At 42.7% G+C, this 23,895-nt stretch overlaps 1 protein-coding gene across 1 annotated transcript in view; it reads left to right on the top strand.

The window, feature by feature from the left end:
* LOC115088463 (cullin-9-like) overlaps nt 1-23,895 on the top strand; it is a 197,082-nt gene that overhangs the window by 64,096 nt on the left and 109,091 nt on the right. Inside the window, exon 5 of the mRNA XM_029596737.1 lies at nt 1,230-1,363. Coding sequence (XP_029452597.1) covers nt 1,230-1,363 — 134 coding nt within the window. The remainder of the gene's footprint in view (nt 1-1,229; nt 1,364-23,895) is intronic.

Below are 23,895 nucleotides of genomic sequence, written 5' to 3'. Positions count from 1 at the left end.
TCTGTTCTGCTCTATTTGAACCTCTCCATCAGGCTATGGTAAAGGACCTTACGCTCAAGGCTATTTTCCTTGTTTCGATCGCCTTCGCTCAGCGGGTCTCTGAGATTCAAGCATTGTCCTGTCGGGAACCCTTTTTGCGAATCTCCAACTCCGGTGTCTCTCTTAAAACAGTGCCCACTTTTCTTCCGAAAGTGGTGTCCGCCTTCCATGTCAACCAATCGGTAGAGCTTCCTGCGTTTTTCTCCAGACGAGATTGCGGGTACCGCTGGAGGCGACCTTCGTAAACTGGATGTCAAACGTGTTCTACTCAGGTATCTTCAGGTTACCAATGACTTTCAGGTCTCGGACCATCTTTTTGTCCTCTGGAGCGGTCCCAATCGGGGCAAGCTGACTTCTAAGACCACTATTGCACGGTGGTTGAAGGAAGCCATTTCCTCTGCTTATCTCTGCCAAGGTTGGTCAATTCCGGAGGGCTTAAAGGCTCACTCGCTATGTTCTCAAGCTACTTCCTGGGTGGAGAGCCAATCGGTCTCTCAGCAAGAGATTTGCAGGGTCCCCACCTGGACGTCCCTGCATACTTTTGCTCGACACTACCGTTTGGATGTGCAAGCGCCGGTTTTTGGTTCCTTTGGACAACAAGTGCTTCGAGCGGGACTGTTTCAGTCCCACCCGGTATAGGGAAGCTTTGGTACATCCCAAGGTCCGGACTGATCCAGGTACGTACAGGGAAAGGAAAATTAGTTCTTACCTGTTAATTTTCGTTCCTGTAGTACACGGATCAGTCAAGACGCCCTTCCCTGTTTGTATTTTCTTTTCCTGTCCTCTCGAAGCTTGTTCCTTAGATTCACAGATTTTGATGCCTGATTCTATACTATAATCCTGAGCAATTACACCAGAAGCCTTGGTTGTTCAGCACCAAGTATATGCAAGAGCGGATAGTTCTACCATGTTTTCTTACTCTGTTTGTTGCAGTTGCCCCATTGAGCTTTTTGGTTACCTACTTGATCCTGTTCTGGTTTTGTTATTTTCTGCTTTGACAATGGTTATACTGAAGGGTTACAGGATAGGCTCTGTCCTCATATAGGATATCCTTTCAGCTTTAGTCTGTCTCCACCTGCTGGAAAGGAGGCTCAACCCACAGTCTGGACTGATCCGTGGTACTACAGGAACGAAGATTAACAGGTAAGAACTAATTTTCCTTTTGTCTCTCTTCCACCCCACCCCCCCAGGTTGAAAAGTGCACTGCAGCACGAGCAGGTGTTTGCGGATCATTTTCTTGCCGATGAAGAGGCAGCACAGGCTCTGGGCAGGACGTGCTGGGAAGCGCTGATGAATCCCGTAGTGCAGAGTATCACCACCCCAGGTACCCCTCACTGTAACTTCCCTCTAACAGCAGTGCTGGAAAAGGCTGATCAGTGCAGAGTATCACCACCCCAGGTAGCCCTCACTGTAACTTCCCTCTAACAGCAGTGCTGGAAAAGGCTGATCAGTGCAGAGCATCACCACCCCAGGTACACCTCACTGTAACTTCCCTCTAACAGCAGTGCTACAAAAGGCTGATCAGTGCAGAGCATCACCACCCCAGGTACACCTCACTGTAACTTCCCTCTAACAGCAGTGCTGGAAAAGGCTGATCAGTGCAGAGTATCACCACCCCAGGTACCCCTCACTGTAACTTCCCTCTAACAGCAGTGCTACAAAAGGCTGATCAGTGCAGAGCATCACCACCCCAGGTACACCTCACTGTAACTTCCCTCTAACAGCAGTGCTGGAAAAGGCTGATCAGTGCAGAGTATCACCACCCCAGGTACCCCTCACTGTAACTTCTCTCTAACAGCAGTGCTGGAAAAGGCTGATCAGTGCAGAGTATCACCACCCCAGGTACCCCTCACTGTAACTTCTCTCTAACAGCAGTACTGGAAAAGGCTGATCAGTGCAGAGTATCACCACCCCAGGTACCCCTCACTGTAACTTCCCTCTAACAGCAGTGCTGGAAAAGGCTGATCAGTGCAGAGCATCACCACCCCAGGTACCCCTCACTGTAACTTCCCTCTAACAGCAGTACTGGAAAAGGCTGATCAGTGCAGAGTATCACCACCCCAGGTACCCCTCACTGTAACTTCCCTCTAACAGCAGTGCTGGAAAAGGCTGATCAGTGCAGAGTATCACCACCCCAGGTACCCCTCAGTGTAACTTCCCTCTAACAGCAGTACTGGAAAAGGCTGATCAGTGCAGAGCATCACCACCCCAGGTACCCCTCACTGTAACGTCTCTCTAACAGCAGTGCTGGAAAAGGCTGATCAGTGCAGAGCATCACCACCCCAGGTACCCCTCACTGTAACGTCTCTCTAACAGCAGTGCTGGAAAAGGCTGATCAGTGCAGAGTATCACCACCCCAGGTACCCCTCACTGTAACATCTCTCTAACAGCAGTGCTGGAAAAGGCTGATCAGTGCAGAGTATCACCACCCCAGGTACCACTCACTGTAACTTCTCTCTAACAGCAGTACTGGAAAAGGCTGATCAGTGCAGAGCATCACCACCCCAGGTACCCCTCACTGTAACGTCTCTCTAACAGCAGTGCTGGAAAAGGCTGATCAGTGCAGAGCATCACCACCCCAGGTACCCCTCACTGTAACTTCCCTCTAACAGCAGTGCTGGAAAAGGCTGATCAATTCTTGGGTGCAGAGTATCACCACCCCAGGTACCCCTCACTGTAACTTCCCTCTAACAGCAGTGCTGGAAAAGGCTGATCAGTGCAGAGCATCACCACCCCAGGTACCCCTCACTGTAACTTCCCTCTAACAGCAGTGCTGGAAAAGGCTGATCAGTGCAGAGCATCACCACCCCAGGTACCCCTCACTGTAACGTCTCTCTAACAGCAGTACTGGAAAAGGCTGATCAGTGCAGAGCATCACCACCCCAGGTACCCCTCACTGTAACGTCTCTCTAACAGCAGTACTGGAAAAGGCTGATCAGTGCAGAGCATCACCACCCCAGGTACCCCTCACTGTAACTTCTCTCTAACAGCAGTGCTGGAAAAGACTGATCAGTGCAGAGCATCACCACCCCAGGTACCCCTCACTGTAACATCTCTCTAACAGCAGTGCTGGAAAAGGCTGATCAATTCTTGGGTGCAGAGTATCACCACCCCAGGTACCCCTCACTGTAACTTCTCTCTAACAGCAGTACTGGAAAAGGCTGATCAGTGCAGAGCATCACCACCCCAGGTACCCCTCACTGTAACTTCTCTCTAACAGCAGTGCTGGAAAAGGCTGATCAGTGCAGAGCATCACCACCCCAGGTACCCCTCACTGTAACATCTCTCTAACAGCAGTGCTGGAAAAGGCTGATCAGTGCAGAGCATCACCACCCCAGGTACCCCTCACTGTAACATCTCTCTAACAGCAGTACTGGAAAAGGCTGATCAGTGCAGAGCATCACCACCCCAGGTACCCCTCACTGTAACGTCTCTCTAACAGCAGTGCTACAAAAGGCTGATCAGTGCTTGGGTGCAGAGTATCACCACCCCAGGTACCCCTCACTGTAACGTCTCTCTAACAGCAGTGCTACAAAAGGCTGATCAGTTCTTGGGTGCAGAGTATCACCACCCCAGGTACCCCTCACTGTAACGTCTCTCTAACAGCAGTGCTACAAAAGGCTGATCAGTTCTTGGGTGCAGAGTATCACCACCCCAGGTACCCCTCACTGTAACGTCTCTCTAACAGCAGTGCTACAAAAGGCTGATCTGTTCTTGGGTGCAGAGTATCACCACCCCAGGTACCCCTCACTGTAACGTCTCTCTAACAGCAGTGCTACAAAAGGCTGATCTGTTCTTGGGTGCAGAGTATCACCACCCCAGGTACCCCTCACTGTAACGTCTCTCTAACAGCAGTGCTACAAAAGGCTGATCAGTGCTTGGGTGCAGAGTATCAGCACCCCAGGTACCCCTCACTGTAACGTCTCTCTAACAGCAGTGCTACAAAAGGCTGATCGGTTCTTGGGTGCAGAGTATCAGCACCCCAGGTACCCCTCACTGTAATGTCTCTCTAACAGCAGTGCTACAAAAGGCTGATCAGTGCTTGGGTGCAGAGTATCACCACCCCAGGTATGGTTTCAGAGCAGTGCTGTTGGATTTTATTAAAGCATTTTATACAGTTCCTTTTGAAGATTTGACTTTTAAGATGCTAAGTGTGAGGAGCTGGGTGTGGATATAGTTAACCGCGTGTGTTCCTACTGGAAACAGGTGAGACATGGTGACTGACGGGGGAGGTGGGGGTCAGTGCTTGGATCTCTGTGTGAGTGAGCTGGAGGGTGCAGTAAGGGCAGTATTTCTATATCTGCTGATAACTCCAGCCCAGCAGGATTCCCTAGGGCATTGCTGAGGAGTTTGTATGCATTGAGGAGATGTGCAGAGAAGTGGTAGCTGCGGCACGTGATGGGAACATGTGCTACGTAGTGAGGCGTGCCTCTGGTTAGGACAGCGAATGCAGGAGCCCTTGCTGGGTCAGACCTGTGCTGCATTCTCCTGGAAGTACCCAGACCTCTCCTCCAAACCTTTGTACAATTAGCACCACTTCTAGCCTTCACCATATTCCCCAGCAACAAATGCCACAGTTTGCATGGTGAATGGAAACCTGCTTCCTTAAATTTGGATTAAAACTTCTACCCGTTAGTTTAGTGGAGTATCCCCTAACTGTGCTATTATTTCATAGTGTAAATAACCATTCCCTACTAACATGCTGTACACAACTCATAATTTTATAAATCATCATTCGATTGATTATGCTTTGAAGTATATTTCTGATTCTGACTGTGCTTTAAGGGCTGCATGTGTGTATGTGAGTGTATATATATATATATATATATATATATATATATATATACAAAAAATCTCCCAATTGTAAATAATTGGGGGGAAAAGAAGAAAAAAAGCACTTGTTGCTTATAGGTAAACCATACCAAAAATCTAGTTTTGTATTAAAATCAATTTATTTATTTAGAAATACAATAAGACATACATTTTTTCAATTTTTTGCATAAAATCAATCATATATATTAATCACTGATGTTGATATATTGCTTACTGCTTCATATAAACATCTTGACAATTTCCCACACACATATCAACCTGGACCCAACTATTGATAGCCCTCAACTCTATCCTACTTCTCACCTCAATCTGTCCCTCAACTTCTTTTGCATTCCCAAATTATCTGATGTTAATGTTGTTGGTCTTTTACATTGGGGAACACTACTATATATTCGATATCTTATACAAATATCCCCATATTGGTATTGTATAACCCTTAAATCATATTATAATGTGATACTTAAATCACTCTTACTACTCAGCAATACCACATGTAAATTCCCAAAAGCATATTTGTAACCCCCTCTTCTGTGGTGTGCCCCACTTGTATAATTTTTTCTTCTGTCCCAACAAGACCCTTGTTTCGCCTTCCTGGCTTCTTCAGGGGAATTGACTCGAAGAGACCAAACATCAATGAGAAAATATTACTCCTACCTCTCGGTTCTGCACAAAAAGGAGTGGATCAGAAAAAACACTAGGTTCAATATGGCCATTCGGCTCCCGCTTCACTGTTTGATCAATGAATCTTCCGAACCCTAGTGTACTGACACGACCACTCTTGAACCTCTGTTTGTCATCAAAAGAAAAACTTCACGCTCTCCGCTGTGCATATATCAAGGGCTTTTATACCCTATAGAATATCACCTCAATATAAGCTCAAAACTCTGAATATTCAAGGCGGGATCTGGACTTAAAGCTCACAGCTGACACTCTCTCCGTCAACCATTTTAATTGGCTCGGGGTAAGCGTTTTAACAAGTGTCTTGTTCGAAATTATCCCGGTCATCCTTCACCATTTGGATGTTTCTACAAGTACCTCACTGTCCTTATGGCGGCATCCGGTCTCTCAAAACCTCTCAGAGGTTTGACATAAATTCATCTTGTACTGAAGATCCCTCATTAGAGCAGTCTCTATTAAATAATACCACTTTTGGAATGACTCAAAATAAAATGCCACTTATCTTAGTATTTGGGTTTACTACCCCGACCTGGGTCCAAGTTTCGATGTCTGCCTCAGGGGGGTCTCTGTTGTTCTTTTTTTTTTTTTTCCATTTATAGCTTTTATTGGCATAAAGCAAAACAGAAATGCACCATGTACATAATGAAATGCAACCATAATAGAACTAAGAGTGCTAAGAAACAGCATAACTGAAAGCTCTTTTACTCAAATATACCCCCTAGAGATCCCCCCCCCCCTCCCCGTAGAGGTAGCTGATATAGTACAATAAGACACATGGTAAGCAATAAACAAGCTGGCAAACATCAAATAAGAAAGAAACATGGTTAATGATGAGCTCCGTGGTAGTACAGCAGCCTCAAAACGATATGAAGTCCCATTTGAGTCTGTTATCCCAGTACAATTATGTAGGTAGCGAGTTGCTCTAGACCTGTAGGCAACACATACCCGCTTTTACTGATTCTTTTGAAGATTCTTCTTTCCACATAAAACGTCAGACTGCTCAAACGAGACTTTTGCTGCAGTTCTTCACTGGCGTTTCTCTCTCTTACACAATGGCAAAGCATATCAAAACTATTAAAAAAATATTTCAAAGAATGAAATTGGTACAATAACACACACACATATTTATCAATCATTCCTCATTCACAGCGCTTCTAAACTCTCTGTAGTGTTATGCATTTATAACATGTACAGATGTCGACATAAAATATTGCAATGAAACAGTGACACTTGCAATAGAGCTGGACTTCAAGAAAGATGAGTCACATGGAAGATCCCTTGATTAAGAAGGGGATACAGATGCATCACAGTGCAGAAGAAAGGGTACTTTGTAATTGTTTCACAGGACTGTTGTTGGTCCAGTGATGTTTCTGTAGTCTCTGACCACTTCTGCTATATCCTGTATTCTCTCTGTCCCTACAAAGGCCTCTCTTTCGCCATCCAGTCTTCCTCAGGAGAAAATATGGTTCCTAACTATTCTTGCATTGATGCCATGGACTGTATTCAGTAAAGAGGACTCGATTTGTAATTGTTGGAAACCTTTTCAAGTCTCTTTGCTGGAGCTGTATCTGGAACAGGCTTCAATGCCTCTCTGCAGTGCAGACGCTGGATGTTAGTGTCAAATAGGGCTCCCTTTTTTTAGGGTTCTCTGATGGATATATCATTTTAGGTACCCACATACTATTTTTATTTCATTTAAGAACATAAGAAAATGCCATACTGGGTCAGACCCAAGGGTCCATCAAGCCCAGCATCCTGTTTCCAACAGTGGCCAATCCAGGCCATAAGAACCTGGCAATTACCCAAAAACTAAATCTATTCCATGTTACCATTGCTAATGGCAGTGGCTATTCTCTAAGTCAGCTTAATAGCAGGTAATGGACTTCTCCTCCAAGAACTTATCCAATCCTTTTTTAAACACAGCTATACTAACTGCACTAACCACATCCTCTGGCAACAAATTCCAGAGTTTAATTGTGCGTTGAGTAAAAAAAGAACTTTCTCCGATTAGTTTTAAATGTGCCCCATGCTAACTTCATGGAGTGCCCCCTAGACTTTCTACTATCCGAAAGAGTAAATAACCGATTCACATCTACCCGTTCTAGACCTCTCATGATTTTAAACACCTCTATCATATCCCCCCTCAGTCGTCTCTTCTCCAAGCTGAAAAGTCCTAACCTCTTTAGTCTTTACTCATAGGGGAGTTGTTCCATCCCCTTTATCATTTTGGTTGCCCTTCTCTGTACCTTCTCCATTGCAATTATATCTTTTTTGAGATGCGGCGACCAGAATTGTACACAGTATTCAAGGTGCGGTCTCACCATGGAGCGATACAGAGGCATTATGACATTTTCTGTTTTATTCACCATTCCCTTTCTAATAATTAAAGACTAGATCCAATATGCTATATAATATATATATATATGAGGATGATATGCCTAAAGCAGTGAAACTAGGTCAAAAAGTTCTTAAGTATATATACTGTAAAATAAAAAAAGTATATATACTGTAACAGGAAAACAGGAACATTATACAAAATCACAAAAAATGAAATAGTTAATATTTATATTTTATACAAGCTTTCACAATATTTGAATTGTATAGAAAAACAAAGAAAAAAACTAGCTAGCGCTGCACAATGAGGAGTAAAAACAATATTACAAAGCTGGTTTTAAAGATTATTGAAAATGCAGAGTTCTTGTAAGAATCCTGTGAGGAATGAAAACCTGCTTCAGGATATTGAGAGGGCAGTTGCTTCAGGATATTGAGAGGGTAGTTGCTGGATGAAAAGATCTGAGGAAGTTCCCAGCCAGAGTCTGTGTAGGTTGAAACAATCACAACAAAGTCCATCCTGCTTCAGCAGAGGCTCTGAAAGTAAACACACACCCCCGAGAAAAGGAAGGATGTCAGAAACACTGGCACCGTGCAACAAACGTACACTAAAAACAGCACTGTCTTTCCATGGGAAACCTAATCAGTGCTAGCACCTCACCAGTGCAACCAAGGCTACAATTAAAATAATGCTGTAAACAGTGTTTTCTAAGAATCATTGTGAAGAAGAAACTCATTCCAGCAGAGCTTACCACTAGGTTAAAGGCATCAGCAAATGTCAAAGCAACCATCAGGACCGGTTTCTTCCTGTGATGCCTGGTTGCCTTACAGACAGAACAGCTGAGATAAAAGAAAGTGCCTGAACCGTGCTACAGTGCTGAGGCTAGTTTTTGTCAAGAACTGATAGACTAATGAGAAAATTACTAGCCTGAATGCCATTGGAATTAGGTATGCAGCCTATAAAATGACTATAGGATTGTATGTTATCAAAAAATATTGTATAATTACACAAAGGGTAACCAAATAACAACCTCTTCTTTACAGTAAGACTTCAGCATACACAAGAAGAAGACACCAACATAAACATTTTTATTTTTTATTCATGTTCACATACAATAAATACCTATCTAACATTAAAATCTCTCTAGCACATACATCCATCACACACATACCCATACACATAAAATCACATACCTAATTGGTTAAACACAAAATTCAGATTCTATAACAATATGAATCAAGTGCAGCAATATAATTATCAAGACAAATCTAATTCTATAACAATATGAATTAATAATGAATGAATAAAAAGAACTTGTAATGCAATTGATATGTCACACCACCCGGCATATATCTACAAAACAGACAGATCAATGCATCGTCAAATTCAAAAAATGTTTAAAAATTGTCTGAGGTTTTTGGCTCGAGGTTATTCTAGATCTTCTGTAAAGAAAGCATACAAGAGAGCTCTGTATGCTCATAGAAAAAATCTTTTTTTGCCAAATAATAGGGATGCACCTTCTCGGGTAGTTTGTGCGGTCCCTCGTTCAACGAAGGTTTTTGATATAAAAAACATCATTTTAAAACATTGGTATATATTGTCGCCATTAAAAATGTTTGACAAATCTCCGATTTTTGCCATTAAACGGCAATCTTTGCGTGACAGATTGAAAGGGGGCAATATCAGGGATATAGAAAATAATCAAACTCGAGGACAGGTTCCCTGTGGATCATGTTCGGTTTGTAGACATGTGTTACAGTGCACAAATTTTCAGCCTCCAAATGCCAGCTATATATATTCATTACCAGAATTGTTTACGTGTGAGAGTAGTGGGGTTATATATATAATTAAATGTCCTTGCGACTTGATATATGTGGGGCAGACATTATAGAACATCGGAGTCGTGTAAAGGCATTGAAAGAGCATGCCCCTTTAGTTGATCATTGGATCAACTAAAAACATTCATGGGAGGATATAAAGTTTTTTGTTATAAAGAAAATACATTTGAAGAATGGTGGGGATTTGTCTGCTGCGTTGCAGAAAGCCAAACAATGGTTCATTTTTAAATGGTCTTCTACAGCCCCGAAGGGACTTAATGGTCCGGTGGAGTGGAATGTATTCATATGATGTTAGATAACGTTGGGTTACGTTGGGTATCGATTTGTCCATTGAATGATTGGCTTGGGGACTACTATTGTGGGAGTGTATATATTATGAGGTGGTAGGTTATATGTCATCACGTCGTCTTTTCAAACGCCAGGTATGCATCAGTTCCGGGTAAGTGTAAGATGCAGCAGTTGGAGGAGCGCATCGGCAAGTGTATGAGGTCTTAATCATTTTAACCCCGGGTATGGTTATGTTTTGCAGATGGTGAATTCTCATTCGGTTTTTTGGTACATGTGGATATGGTAAAATAGATATCTCCTTGTGGATGTGATGAAATTGATATTTTGTTGAATATTTCCATGGTTGGTGTGAGGTTAAATGATGTAGAATACATCTGTTATCCCGGTTAGTATTCTCATGTTGAATCACTTTTTGATTGAGCATGTCCCATTGGGGACTTTTTCAACATATTTTGAATTTGACGATGCATTGATCTGTCTGTTTTATAGATATATGCCAGGTGGTGTGACATATCGATTGCATTATAAGTTCTTTTTTGGAAAATCAGCGGGGTTTTGTGAGGAAATTTAAAATAAAGAAAGTAAAAGATCCATGTGATAATTTTGAGAATGCCTGGCGAGTGGTAAGAAGTATTGAGCCATCCGTGTGTGTGTGATGGCTAATGCATTAATTAAAAATTCAGTAGCTGTCATGTGATTTTTGATTTATTTTTATTTTATTTTTGTTATTTGTATTTAGATTGATGTGGGGTACATGAAGAATTAATGAATGAAGGATGGAATTATATCGTTGAGATGTCATATGATTAATTTAATCGAGATATTGTGGATGCATTTTTTATTTATTTATTTATTTATTTCGGATTTTTATATACCGGCATTCTCAATACAAGTATCGAATCAGGTCGGTTTAGTCCATCCCTGAGGAAGCCCTTCAGATAAAGAGGGTGAAACAAAGATCTTTGTAGGATATAGGGACCAACATCATTACCATTATTTCTTCAGTATCATTGAATTTAAATGTGACAATTATATTCTTTGATAATTATATTTTTTCACTTTATTGATTCATATTGTTACAGAATCAGATTTGTCTTGACAATTATATTGCTGCACTTTATTGATTCATATTGTTATAGAATCTGAATTTTGTGTTTAAACAGCGAGGTATGTGATTTTTATGTGTATGGGTATGTGTGTGATGGATGTATGTGCTAGAGAGATTTTAATGTTAGGTATTTATATGTGAACACGAATAAAAAATAAAGACGTTTATGTTGGTATCAAAAAATATTGGGCATGAAATACATAAACTTTTTACAGTATCTTCTTTTATGTGAATGATTTGGTAAGAGAATAAATATTATACGCAATATATGTATGGAAAAATAAGAACCATAAATTAAATATTGACTTGGGCAGAAATAAGTGTTCTGTTTAAGGAAGGATGTGAACCCTTGGGCTGAGATGAGCGATGTCTCCGCCCACAGGGAGGAGCCCTGTGAGCCTCACCGTCAGCAGGCACAGTCTCAGTGACATGCACCACAGCTAGGAATGAAGACTTTATTAAATAGGAAGGAAGGAAGGATTAGTCTCCACAGAAATGGAAATGTTCGTACAGTCCTGGGCGATGGAAATTACCCAGAGTGAGACACAGCTGAGAAGATCCAGTAGTGGCCCACGGAGTGGGGTATGCCAGGGATCCCCTCTGAGCGTAGGCAGCTTCATGAATACAGATCTGGTAGTGGCCCGCAGAGCCGGGGTATACCGAGGATGTCTGTACAGTTTGATGTTGAAGAACTGGTAGCGATGCCGGAATCCGGAAATGGCTCCTGTAGATGGTATGTATGTATTCTGTAGAGCAGGAAGGTGAATGACTCCCACAAAAGGAAGGCCATAGTGGCCCGAGGATCAGGGTATGCCACGTGGAATCATCAATGCAGTCTATTTATTTATTTATTTATTTATTTAACATTTTTATATACCGACCTTCATGAAAGAAATTCATATCAGATCGGTTTACAAATATCATGAGGGGAATAACAAAGTCAATCATATAACAAGAAATGAAAGTTACATATAACAGGGGGTATTAACCTGGATGGCTAGAATAGCCGGAGCGATAGAAGGCATAACTGAACAAATTAGATAATTAGATGATACAATAATATGATGAGAAGAGGCGTAAGTGTATAGGCTACACTTGTCATAGAGTTTAGCTAGGAGTCAGTGTCTGAATTAGTGAGGAATTGCTGGAACTGTTGGTTAAGTGAAGGCCTGGATGAAGAGCCATGTCTTAAGTTTTTTGCGGAAGGTAGACGGGCATGGTTCTAATCTGAGTTCTGTGGGCATCTTGTTCCAGATGGCTGGGCCAGCTGTAGAGAAGGTTCGTTCTTTGGTAGATGATAGGCGGGTAGATTTCGTTGTAGGGGGTTGCAGGGTGCCTTTATATGCTTCTCGAATCGGTCTGTCTGATGTGTATAATTTGAGGGGAATCTGGAGGTCTAGTTGTTGTTGGTTGTGAATGACTTTGTGAATTATAGTGATAGCCTTGTGTAATATTCTATATTTGATTGGCAGCCAGTGCAGGTTCTGTAGTATGGGGGTGATGTGTGTTCCTCTGTTGGTATTAGTCAGGATTCTTGCCGCAGCATTTTGGAGCATCTGTAGTGGTTTGATAGATGAAGTAGGGAGCCCGAGGAGAAGAGAGTTACAGTAATCTGTTTTGGAAAAGAGTGTGACTTGGAGCACTGTCCTGAAATCTTGGAAGTGGAGGAGGGGTTTGAGCCTTTTCATGACTTGTAATTTATAAAAGCAGTCCTTGGTAGTGTTATTGATGGCTTTCTTAAGATTCAGACGGTTATCAATGATTACTCCAAGGTCCCTTACTTGCGTGATCTGGGTGTTGCCTGCTGGTGGATTGATTACGGCCGAGTGGTCCGAGGAGATGATTAGGAGTTCAGTCTTATTTGCGTTCAGAACTAGATTCAAGTTGGTGAGCAGACTGTTTATAGATTTGAGGCAGATTTCCCAAAAGGCGAGAGATTTAGGGAGAGATTCTGTAATGGGAATCAGAATCTGTACGTCATCTGCATATAGATAGAATTTTAATTTTAGGTCCGTGAGCAGTTGACAGAGGGGCAGGAGGTATATATTGAATAGTGTGGGTGATAAGGAAGAGCCTTGTGGTACTCCTAATGTTGATTTGACATCTGGGGATTCGTTGTTATTGATTTTTACTTTGAAGCTTCTGTTACTTAGAAAGGAGTTAAACCAGCTGTGTGCAGATCCTGTTAATCCAATTTCTGCTAGGTGATTTAGTAGGATGGAGTGGTTCACGGTGTCAAATGCGGATGAAATGTCCAGAAGGACTAGGATAAAAGATTGACCTTTGTCTAGGCCCATGAGGATGTGGTCGGCAAGGGAGATAAGAAGGGTTTCTGTACTCGCTGCTTTACGAAAGCCATATTGGGATGGGTGAAAGATATTGTGCTCTTCCAGGTATACGGAAAGTTGTGTATTAACAACTTTCTCCATGATTTTTGCTAAAAAAGGGAGGTTGGATATGGGGCGGAAGTTAGAAGGTTCACTTGTGTCGAGATTAGGTTTCTTCAGGAGAGGTTTGAGGGATGCGGTTTTCAGCCTGTCCGGGTAGATTCCTTGGGAGAGTGAGCAATTTATAATGTTGGCCAATGCTCTGGAAATAGTATTCGGGATGAGAAGCAGTAGTTTAGTTGGAATGTGATCTGTTGGGTGGTTTGATGGTTTTAGTTTCTTAAGTATAGATTCGATTTCCAGTGGTGTTGTAGGTTCAAAGGAATCAAGGATGGCCCCAATATAAGTCCTGGAATTGAAAATTATGGAGGGTGGAGTTGCATTGTTCGGTAGGCGTGCTAATGTGTCTGCAGTTTTTTTCTGAAAGTAGAGTGCTAATTCGTCTGCTTTGGTTTGTGCTTGGTCGTCTGGAATGGTGGGTGTAGGGGATTTTGTGAGTTGAGAGACGTAAGAGAATAGGGTCCTGGCATCAAATTGAAGGTCGTGTATTCTGTGGGCATAGAAGTCTCTTTTTGTCTTTAAGATGGTGATCCTGTAGTTGTGGAGGGTGCGTTTGTAATCAGCTAAATTAGTGGAGTTGGGGATCTTACGCCATTCGTATTCTTTGTGTCTGAGGATTTGTTTCATCTGCTTGAGTTCTGGGGAGAACCAGGGTTGTTTCTTCTTCTGTATTGAGTTGATTATTTTCACCGTTTTAGGACATAATTTATTTGCTATTGCCTCGGTGATATTGTGCCAAGAGAGGAAGGCTGCATCTGGGCTCGTGGTGTCCAGGTTGGGGAGTTCTTTGGTGAGTTGATCACTGAGTGTGTCAGAAGTGCAGGTTTTCCTAAATTGGATGGTGGAAGGTGGTTGAGGAGGTTTAGGGCTTTCTTGAGTCATGAGTGTAGTTGTAATTATTGAATGGTCTGACCAGGGAATTGTGGTACAGATAGGATCATTTTTATAAGATATATTAGAATTGATGAAGATGAGGTCCAGAGTGTGTCCTGCTTTATGGGTTGGTTTTTCTATGATTTGTTTAAAGCCCATTGCACCCAGGGTGGAAAGGAGTGCTTCACAGTTAGGGGTGAGGGGAGAGGCGTCTACATGGAGGTTGAAGTCCCCCATTATTATGGCTGGCGAGTCCATATTGATGTATTTGGCTATTGTTTCTATTAGGGGGGAAATATCTGAGTCCAGAAGTCCTGGCGGAGCATATATTAGAAGAATTTGTAGGAGTTTAGATTTGAAAAGTCCTAATTCGAGTTTTGTAGGTGTGATGATTTTGATTGGAAGTGAATTAAGTTTAAATTCCTTTTTGGAGGCTAGAAGAATACCACCTCCTCGTTTCTTTTTCCTGGGGATCGAGATGATGTCGTAGAGGTGAGTCGGTAACTGGTTTATTAGGGCTGTGTCTGAGCTTTTTAGCCAGGTTTCTGTGATGGCACAGATATCTGGCTTTGAGTCTGAGAGGAAGTCATTGAGGACGTGTGTTTTCTTTGTTAGCGATTGTGCGTTGAGAAGGGTAAGTGAGAACATGGTGAGACCTAGCATCTGCGTGAGCGGAGACGTCATGATTGGAATGAGAGATCTGTTAGTGTGTCTTGATGGTTGTTGGAAGGCTTTTGTGTGATGGAGGTGGCGGTGGTATATGATAGGAATAGGGAAGATTTGCATGTTGACTTCTCTAGGAAGGAAGTGGGTCGTGGTGGAAGGCTAGTCTGACAGTGGGAGGAATGATATAAGAGCTTAGGTCAACTTGAGAGTGAAGCATGGGTCTGTCTGCTGAAGAGCTGGATGTTTGAGCGAGCTGTTTGAGTCTGTCTGGATAGGAGGGCTGAGCGTTGTGCGCTTCGGGAGGGTAGGGGGTGATGCCCTTTGCATGGGGTCTCAGAGGTGGCTGGAGAGTTGTTGGAGAGGTAGACTTGTATTCCATACTGCTGAAACGGTTTGTTCCATAACTTTGCTGGCTGTTGCCTATGTTGGAGGTTTGGGGGTTTAGGTTGTTCCGCAGGTATGGCTCGAGCCTCCTCGGAGCTCTACGAAGGGGCGAGACAAAGGGGCAGGCCCCTTCGGCGCGCGACGCACGGCGCGCGGCGCCTGGCTGAAGACTTTTTAAATCCCCTCTGGGCTGGCTCCTATTGGAGGGCGGGCGGGGCTTCCGATCGCGGCGTTCTCGGCGCGTTTTTTTAAATGTGGGCAGCTGTTTTTTATCTGCCTTGCTGCTGAATGAGCCGCGCTGACGGCGCAGGGACTGCCTGGGGGGAGAGAGTTTATTTCCTTACCTTCCCCCGGCGGGGCTCGGCGCCGAACGCGCAGGCTTTCCCCGATGGCAGTAGCAGCGTGAAAGAGGGAATGGCGCCGGGCTGAAGACTTTTTAAATCCCCTCTGGGCTGGCTCCTATTGGAGGGCGGGCGGGGCTTCCGATCGCGGCGTTCTCGGCGCGTTTTTTTAAATGTGGGCAGCTGTTTTTTATCTGCCTTGCTGCTGAATGAGCCGCGCTGTGAGGTACTCACAGCGCGGCTTACTGTGAGGTACTGTGAGGTACTCACAGTAAGGAGTAAGGTACTCACAGTAAGGTACTCACAGTAAGGAGTAAGGTACTCACAGTAAGGAGTTTCCTGGAGCGAGATAGAGACCAGAGAAGCGGGTTCAGTAGCAGTCAGGCAAGAAGGCCCTCTGAGGAGTGGATTGCCAGGAACGCAGGGGAGCCCCCGAGGAGTGGGTACTCAGAGCGTCCATTTGCCAAGACTGAGTCAGGATCAGGAAGTCTTTGAAGTGGAGAATTCAGCAAGATGGAACTCCTTGCTAACTCGAGGAAGGCAAGGGCAGGTCAGATTAAATACTCCGGCGGGTTGACATCATCAGGTGGGGACGCCCCCGAGGTTCCTGCCATGATGTGTTCAAATGAGGCCCTTGCGCGCATGTGCGTCTAGATAACTCCGGGTCCAAGATGGCGGTCGGCAACGCCCATGCTGTTCCCAGGAACGCCGGAGAGGTTGGCGTGGACTGGTAGAGACCGCCATTCTTCCCAGACTTGATGGAGCGGGGAAAAAAGTGGTGAGCATGAGAAGTCGCAGCCGTCTACGACTGACAGGCATAACAATAAGTTTTTTGTAAACACCCCTTCTATATAGTGGGTGTAAAATATTTGAAAACTCGTATTGTAAAAATTTTCTATACTATAAATTTTTATATGAAAAATAGATTAACAAAAATGAATAAATATGTAAAAATGCTAAAAATTATTAAATTAATTTGTTTGAAATATGTTAATATAAATAAATATATTGAAAATTAATCTAATATACATAATACTATAAGAAAATTCAAATAGATGTAACCAAAATAAATCTAGTATTCATTAATTGAATATATATGGATCATGTTGAGAATTGCTTATTTATTTATTTGTTCATTTTTATATACCGACCTTCCTCAAAAGATATCAAGTTGGTTAACAGTACAGCAAATACATCTCAGTTAACTCACAATAAAATAGATCTAAAAGTATACATACATTAAAATAATATAAAACAGAGCATAAAATTAATTCCTAGCAGAATTCTACACACTTCTGCGCATTGGGGTAGATTTTATAAATCTACGCGCGCGCATACTTTTGTTCACGCCTGGTGCGCGAACAAAAGTATGCCGGATTTTATAAGATATGCGCATAGCCACGCGTATCTTATAAAATCCGGGGTCGGCGCACGCAAGGGGGTGCACATTTGTGCAACTTGCGTGCGCCGAGCCCTGCGGGGGGTAGAAGGAAACTTTCCTTCTACCCCCCGCACCTTCCCCTCCTTTCCCCTACCTAACCCACCCCCCAGGCCCTATCTAAACCTTCCCCCTACCTTTGTTGTTAAACTTACGCCTGCCAGAGGCAGGCATATCTCTGCACGCGCCAGCAGGCTGCTGGCGCGCCATCACCCAACCCGGGGGCTGGTCCGGAGGCTTCGACCAAGCCCCTGGGCCTGCACCACGCCCCTGACATGCTCCCCGGAACGCCCTGAAATTCGCGCATCCCAGGGCTTGCGCGCGCCGCCGAGCCTATGCAAAATAGGCTTGGCGCGCACAGGGGTTTTTTAAAAGGGTTACGCGCGTACCTTATGCGCGTAACCCTTTTAAAATCCGGCCCATTATTTCTTCAACTAATTCTATCATTAATACTTCAGAATTTCAACAAAATTCCTCAGCTCTAAGGATTCTACCCTAACCTTCCTGACCACCATATTATGAAATTTATCCTCTTAGTTTTGGGTACTTGCCAGGTTCTTATGGCCTGGATTGGCCACTGTTGGAAACAGGATGCTGGGCTTGATGGACCCTTGGTCTGACCCAGTATAGCATTTTCTTATGTTCTTTCTTATGTTCTTACTAATGAAACCATAGACTCAAACTTAATAAAATGTAATGTCTTAATAGGCTATGGAAGTAATCAACTACTAGCTCCATTTACTTCATTAAACGCCTGCTCGAATAGCCAGGTCTTTATTAGTTTTTTAAACTTCTGAATGCTTGGTTCTGTTCTAATGTCAAGAGGTAGTGCATTCCAAATTTTTGAGCCAGCCAGGGAGAGGGTCCTCTCTCTGACTGAGCTCAAATGCGCTATTTTTGGTAAAGGTATCGTAAGCAATGCTTTCCCCAAAGATCTTAAATTATGGGCTGGAGTATGGATACGAAGAGATGCGTTTAACCATTCGGTATTGCTACCATATACTGTTTTATTTATTAATATTAGACATTTATATTGAATTCTTGACTGGATTGGTAGCCAATGAAGCTCTCTCAAAACGGGTGAAATATGGTCATATTTCCTCTTATTGGTTAACAAGCGCACTGCTGCATTTTGTAATAGTTGTAAAGAGCATAAAGTTGAATTTGGTACTCCCAGCAGAAGGGCGTTGCAATAATCCAACTTCGCTGAAATAAGTGCCTGTAACACTGTGTGGAAATCCCCTATGTGTAAAAAAGGTCTCAGTTTTTTCAGAATTTGCCATTTCCATCCCCTTCTCACCCCTTTAACCAACCCCGCCATACCGGTTTTTTCACCCTTCGAGTACATCTCACTACTCTTTCACTTCACCTTCTCCCATATGTTGTTTTTTACAAGTTTTATCTCCACTCTGTTCAATGTAATTCAAAACACTCTCACTGTTTTATCCCAAGTTATGTTTATCCAGGTTTCTCCACCTTGTTCAATGTAAGACAAGACTATGTCATTGTTGTCGTTCGCTGGTTGTAATGTAAACCGAAGTGATAATTAATTCTGTTAATTGAACCTCGGTATATAAAAGTTATAAATAAATAAATGGTTTTTGAATATCAACCAGTCAGACATTTCCTCTTAGGGAAGATTGTAATTGTGAGATATACAGTGATTTGTAATAAATCGCAAAACATTCTTCTCAATCTCACTGGATTTATAGGTACCATTTTCACAATCAATTTAATATTGTCTCCCCTTTTAATTTTGATCCCTCAGATTTCCACAGTAATAGTTTACTCTTCTTATTGGCATACTCATAAAAATGCTGTCTTGTCAGCTGCAAGTAATATGCCATTTATGAGGCTGCTAGGGAATTAATCTTATTTGGGACTATAATTATCTCTTTAAATATACCATAAAATGTTGGTCCCGTGGCAGTGTTCTTGGATTGAGAAGTTAAAATATTGGATGAGGAGTACTTTTGAAAAACTCAATGAAATATGATTGAAATGTTATTGGTACTTCCCCATGGTCTATTGAATGTGCACAGGCTAGGATCTGAAATGCTGTCTTATTCATTTGTGGCAGAGGCCAAAAATAAGGGAGTCAAATGAGACTCAACTTTTGCTGAAAAGGCGCAGGTTAAAGCAGTATCAAAAAGAGCTTTCCTGGCCTTTTCGGTTGGTTAGGCATTTCTGGCTATTTCCTTGATTCAGGCACTAGTCTGTTGCACTTATTCTGACAGGACAGCAGGATGTTAGTCCTCACATATGGGTGACATCATCAGGATGGAGCCCAATCACAGAACACTATTGTCAAAGTTTCTAGAACTTTGACTGGCCCCTACTGGGCATGCCCAGCATAGCACCAACCCTGCAGCCAGCAGGGGACCCCTTTCAATCTTCTTTTTTCCGCGCAGCAGTAGCCACGCGGTTAAGGAGCTCCATAAAGATTCCTGACAGGAATTTTCCTCACGGAATTACTACAACTTTTCTTACCCCACAGGGTCCCTCCTTCAATTTTTTCAAGCCGCGGTACTCCGGTAAGTTTTCTACCCGTTTTCGGTCGATTCTCATCGAGTTTGGTCCTCGCGGCCTACTGACCGTCGACCGTACCATGGCTCAAATTTTTCATGGCCATGGCATCGGGGTTCCGTCGGTGCCCGGACTGCAATCGCACCATGTCCATAACAGACCCTCATAAGGTCTGTGTAATGTGTCTCGGATGTGAGCACGATGTCCTGACCTGCACCAAATGTGCCCTAATGACACCAAAAGGTCGCAAGGCCAGAATGGAGAAGATGGAGCTTCTCTTCCGTGCTCAAACCCCGATGCCGTCTATTGCATTGACGTCATCAGAACCGGCACCGTCAACTTTGCGCCAGTATCGACCACTGACCGGTGACCGTCCAGCATCAACGACTTCTCGGCCTTCAACCACCTCTACTCCCCCTCAGGACCGAGGGGATCGTAGAGAGAAACATCGCCACAGACATCGGAAGTCTTGGACCATCGAGGGAGCGAAATCATCGACCTCGCCATCGTCCGGACATCCTCAGCTCGGTACTCACCCATATGTGAGGACTACCATACTGTTTGTCCTGTGAGAAAGCAGAGTTGCTTACCTGTAACAGGTGTTCTCACAGGACAGCAGGATGTTAGTCCTTACGAAACCTGCCTGCCGCCCCGCAGTGTTGGGTTCGTTACGTTTCTTATTTTATTTTTCAGCACTTCCTGTAGCTTTTTAAACCAAACTGAAGGGGACCCCTGCTGGCTGCAGGGTTAGTGCCATGCTGGGCATGCCCAGTAGGTGCCAGTCAAAGTTCTAGAAACTTTGACAAAAGTGTTCTGTGATTGGGCTCCATCCTGTGATGTCACCCATATGTGAGGACTACCATCCTGCTGTCCTGTGAGAGCACCTGTTACAAGTAAGCAACATTTGCTAATTATTGAAATTCTAAAAAAAAAACCCAAAAAAAACTGGAAACAGATTCCAGTTGGTTCAAAATGCACCAGCAAGGACTTTACCTGGGAGTGCCCACTGGGGGAGAGAGATGCCCCTTTGTTAACTTTACACTGGTTCCCTATAGTAGCCCGAATTCAAGTCAGAATTTTAAGCTTTGTATTCAGAGTTTTGGCAGAGATTAGCCCCTCCTGCCTAAGTGAAACAATTGTGAGATACATCCTGACAAGGGATCTGCACTCATGCCAAGAAGTTAGATTAGTGTTACCCTCAACTGAGGCCATTATGAAGGAAAGATCTAGAGTTTGTATGTTTTTGGGAGTTGCTGCTCAGCATTTGGAATGCTCTTCTGAGGTCCATGAAGCTAGAAAAACTGGCTTTTTGGCCATCTGGTGTTGTAAGTTTCCTTGTCATTATAATTTTTGGATTCTATAAGTAATATACTGCCACTTTGAAATTATTGCTATGGTTTATACTCAAATTTTTTTGCTTGTGTTGTAGACTTTTTTTTACTGTGATGTGTTTTATGCTAGCTATTGTTAAATGTGAATAATGTATTTTTACAAGATTTATTTTAATTTTTCATTGCATTGCTGGGGTTTTGGTTTTGGGGTTTTTTTTAGTTTTTTAGCTTTTGTTTTAAGAACTTGTTTTATTTTTGGTTAATTTTCTTCTAATTTTTTTTCGTTATTGCATTTTATGATGCAGTGTAGTCTGTTTTTGGTAGGTTAAATGACTCTCTTCTGGCTATTCATTACAAAACAGATGCATCTTGGGAAAATTTCTCAGATGTATCTTCTAATGAAATTCAGCAGGTGATAGCCAAACTGAACGCCGCTCCTTGCGTTCTAAATCCCATCTCAGTTGGCTCTTTCAAATGCATCCACAAGGTCATATCACCAAAAATTGTAAATTTATGCCCAATAGGACAGCTTCCTGAAGCCAGTAAAAAAAAGCATCAGCGCAACCAATTCTGAAAAATAATTGTATTGACCCTAAAGCTCTAGTGAACTATAGACCTATATCGTCACTGACATTTATAACCAAAATAATAAAAAAAAAATATAGTACATAAACAGCTAATTGAATATTTAGAAGAGAACAACCTGTTGAATCTGAATCAGTTTGGATTTTGGAAAAACTAGAGCACAGAAACATTGCTAGTATCGGTTTGATACAATCTGGTCTCTCAGGGATAGTACTCAAATAGTTTAACTCATTTATTGAAGGACAAACACACCAAAGTCAAATAGGAAATAAATCATCAAACTGAGGCCTGGATTTATCAAAATGCACTAAATATCGCATGCGATAGGAAAAGGGGCGTGTTTATAGTAATAGGCTGTTTATCGCAATTTGCGCTAATACCTGTGCAAAGCACTAAGCGCAAATTGCAATAAGTGCCAGAATTGTATTTCCTCCTGGAGAGCCAGTCTAGCTGTCAGGACCCTTCTACAACCACGGGGGGGGGGGGGGGGGAGGAGAGACAGAGACTAGCCATAATGCCCTCATCCTAGGTAGGTATTTATATCTCTATAGGAGGCCCACCTAGGCTGGCTCTCCAGAAGCTTAAAACAGCATGTGTGAAAACCTCGCAACACGTGATAAAGTCCTATCGCATGGCTTTACGCAAATGAAAAATGTGTAGTTAAAATTCACGTTAAAGCTGTGCGATTATGGCTTCGCAAAACTGTGAATCCAGCCCATTTGGCCAGATATCTCACCCCAAACTCCTCCTATACCATGCATTATGGTGCTTTTGCATGCGTTAATGCGTTTTCGCATGCGTTAAAGGTGCTTAATACATGCGAAAACGCCATATAGCACTTTGATAAATGACACAGAGTGAAAAATGCTGCTGGTGTACCCCAGGGATAGGCACTCTCTGTAACTCTCTTCAGCACTCATCTATCTCTGCTTTGGAAACCCCAAGGATAGGCACTCTCTGTAGCGCTCTTCAACATGCATCTATCTTTGCTATAGAAACCCCAGGGATAAACACTCTGTAATTCTCTTCAACATGCATCTGTCTCTACTATGGAAACCCCAGGGATCGGCACTCTCTGTAACTCTCTTCAACATGCTTCTATTTCTGCTATGGAAACCCCAGGAATAGGCACTCTCCGTAACTCTCTTCAACATGCATTTATCTCTGCTATGGAAACCCCAAGGATAGGCACTCTCTGTAACGCTCTTCAACATGCATCTGTCTCTGCTATGGGAACCCCAAGGATAGGCACTCTCTGTAACGCTCTTCAACATGCATCTATCTCTGCTATGGAAACCTTTAGGCAGTTTGGGACTCAAGTTTTGAATTTGTGGACAATATTCAGTTTTTTTGTCCTAGTAACAGATTCTATATCTACCACCTACACACAGCTGGAAATATATCTATCAACAATAACTATTTATCTTTGAACATTTCAAAATCAGAAATAATCTTTCTGTCAAGACGAAACCACGCTGAAGAGCTTCCTCCTTTTGTTTTCATGGGACAAAAAAATCAGTGTTGCCATGAAAGTACGTGGTCTTGGATAGCTGCTTAACTATGAGAGAACACATTAAAAATCTAATTAAAACAGGGTATTACAAACTGTGCATACTAAAAAGATTAAAACCTCTTAGAGCTCAAAGAATTCTGCATAGCTCTTCAAACACTTATTTTCATAAGTATAGACAACCGTAATTCACTCTTACTAGGCATAACTGGAAGCACAGTGAGAGCACTCCAACTGTTCCAAAACTCTGCCGCATGCATGCATACTTGGACACTCAAGATATGACACACAATGCCAATATTGTCCACTTTGCATTTGCTCCTGATTCAGTTTAGAATACAGTGCAAAATATTAATTCTATGTAAGATAATTACAGAGACCCACACACATTGGATGGGTGCAGCACTTCATCTGCACACACAATAACGCGCACTCTAAGATCTGTGAATAAGGATTTATTAACCATACAAACAATCCACCAAGTCCAACTGGGGGAAATGAGAAATGGCTAGGTCCATAATCTGGAATTGTAAGAAATACGATGAACATTTAAAAAGATCTTAAGACATGGCTATTTAAACCAATTTTCGAAGCTGTAAATTAACATTTATTTATTTATTTTATTTAACATTTTTCTATACCGACCTTCATGGTTAAATACCATATCAGGACGGTTTA

This window comes from Rhinatrema bivittatum, chromosome 3 (genome assembly GCF_901001135.1).
Source record: "Rhinatrema bivittatum chromosome 3, aRhiBiv1.1, whole genome shotgun sequence".
In the NCBI taxonomy this organism is placed as follows: domain Eukaryota; kingdom Metazoa; phylum Chordata; class Amphibia; order Gymnophiona; family Rhinatrematidae; genus Rhinatrema; species Rhinatrema bivittatum.
The sequence above is the reverse complement of the archived record's forward strand: the minus strand, read 5'-3'. Positions and strand labels throughout refer to the sequence as shown.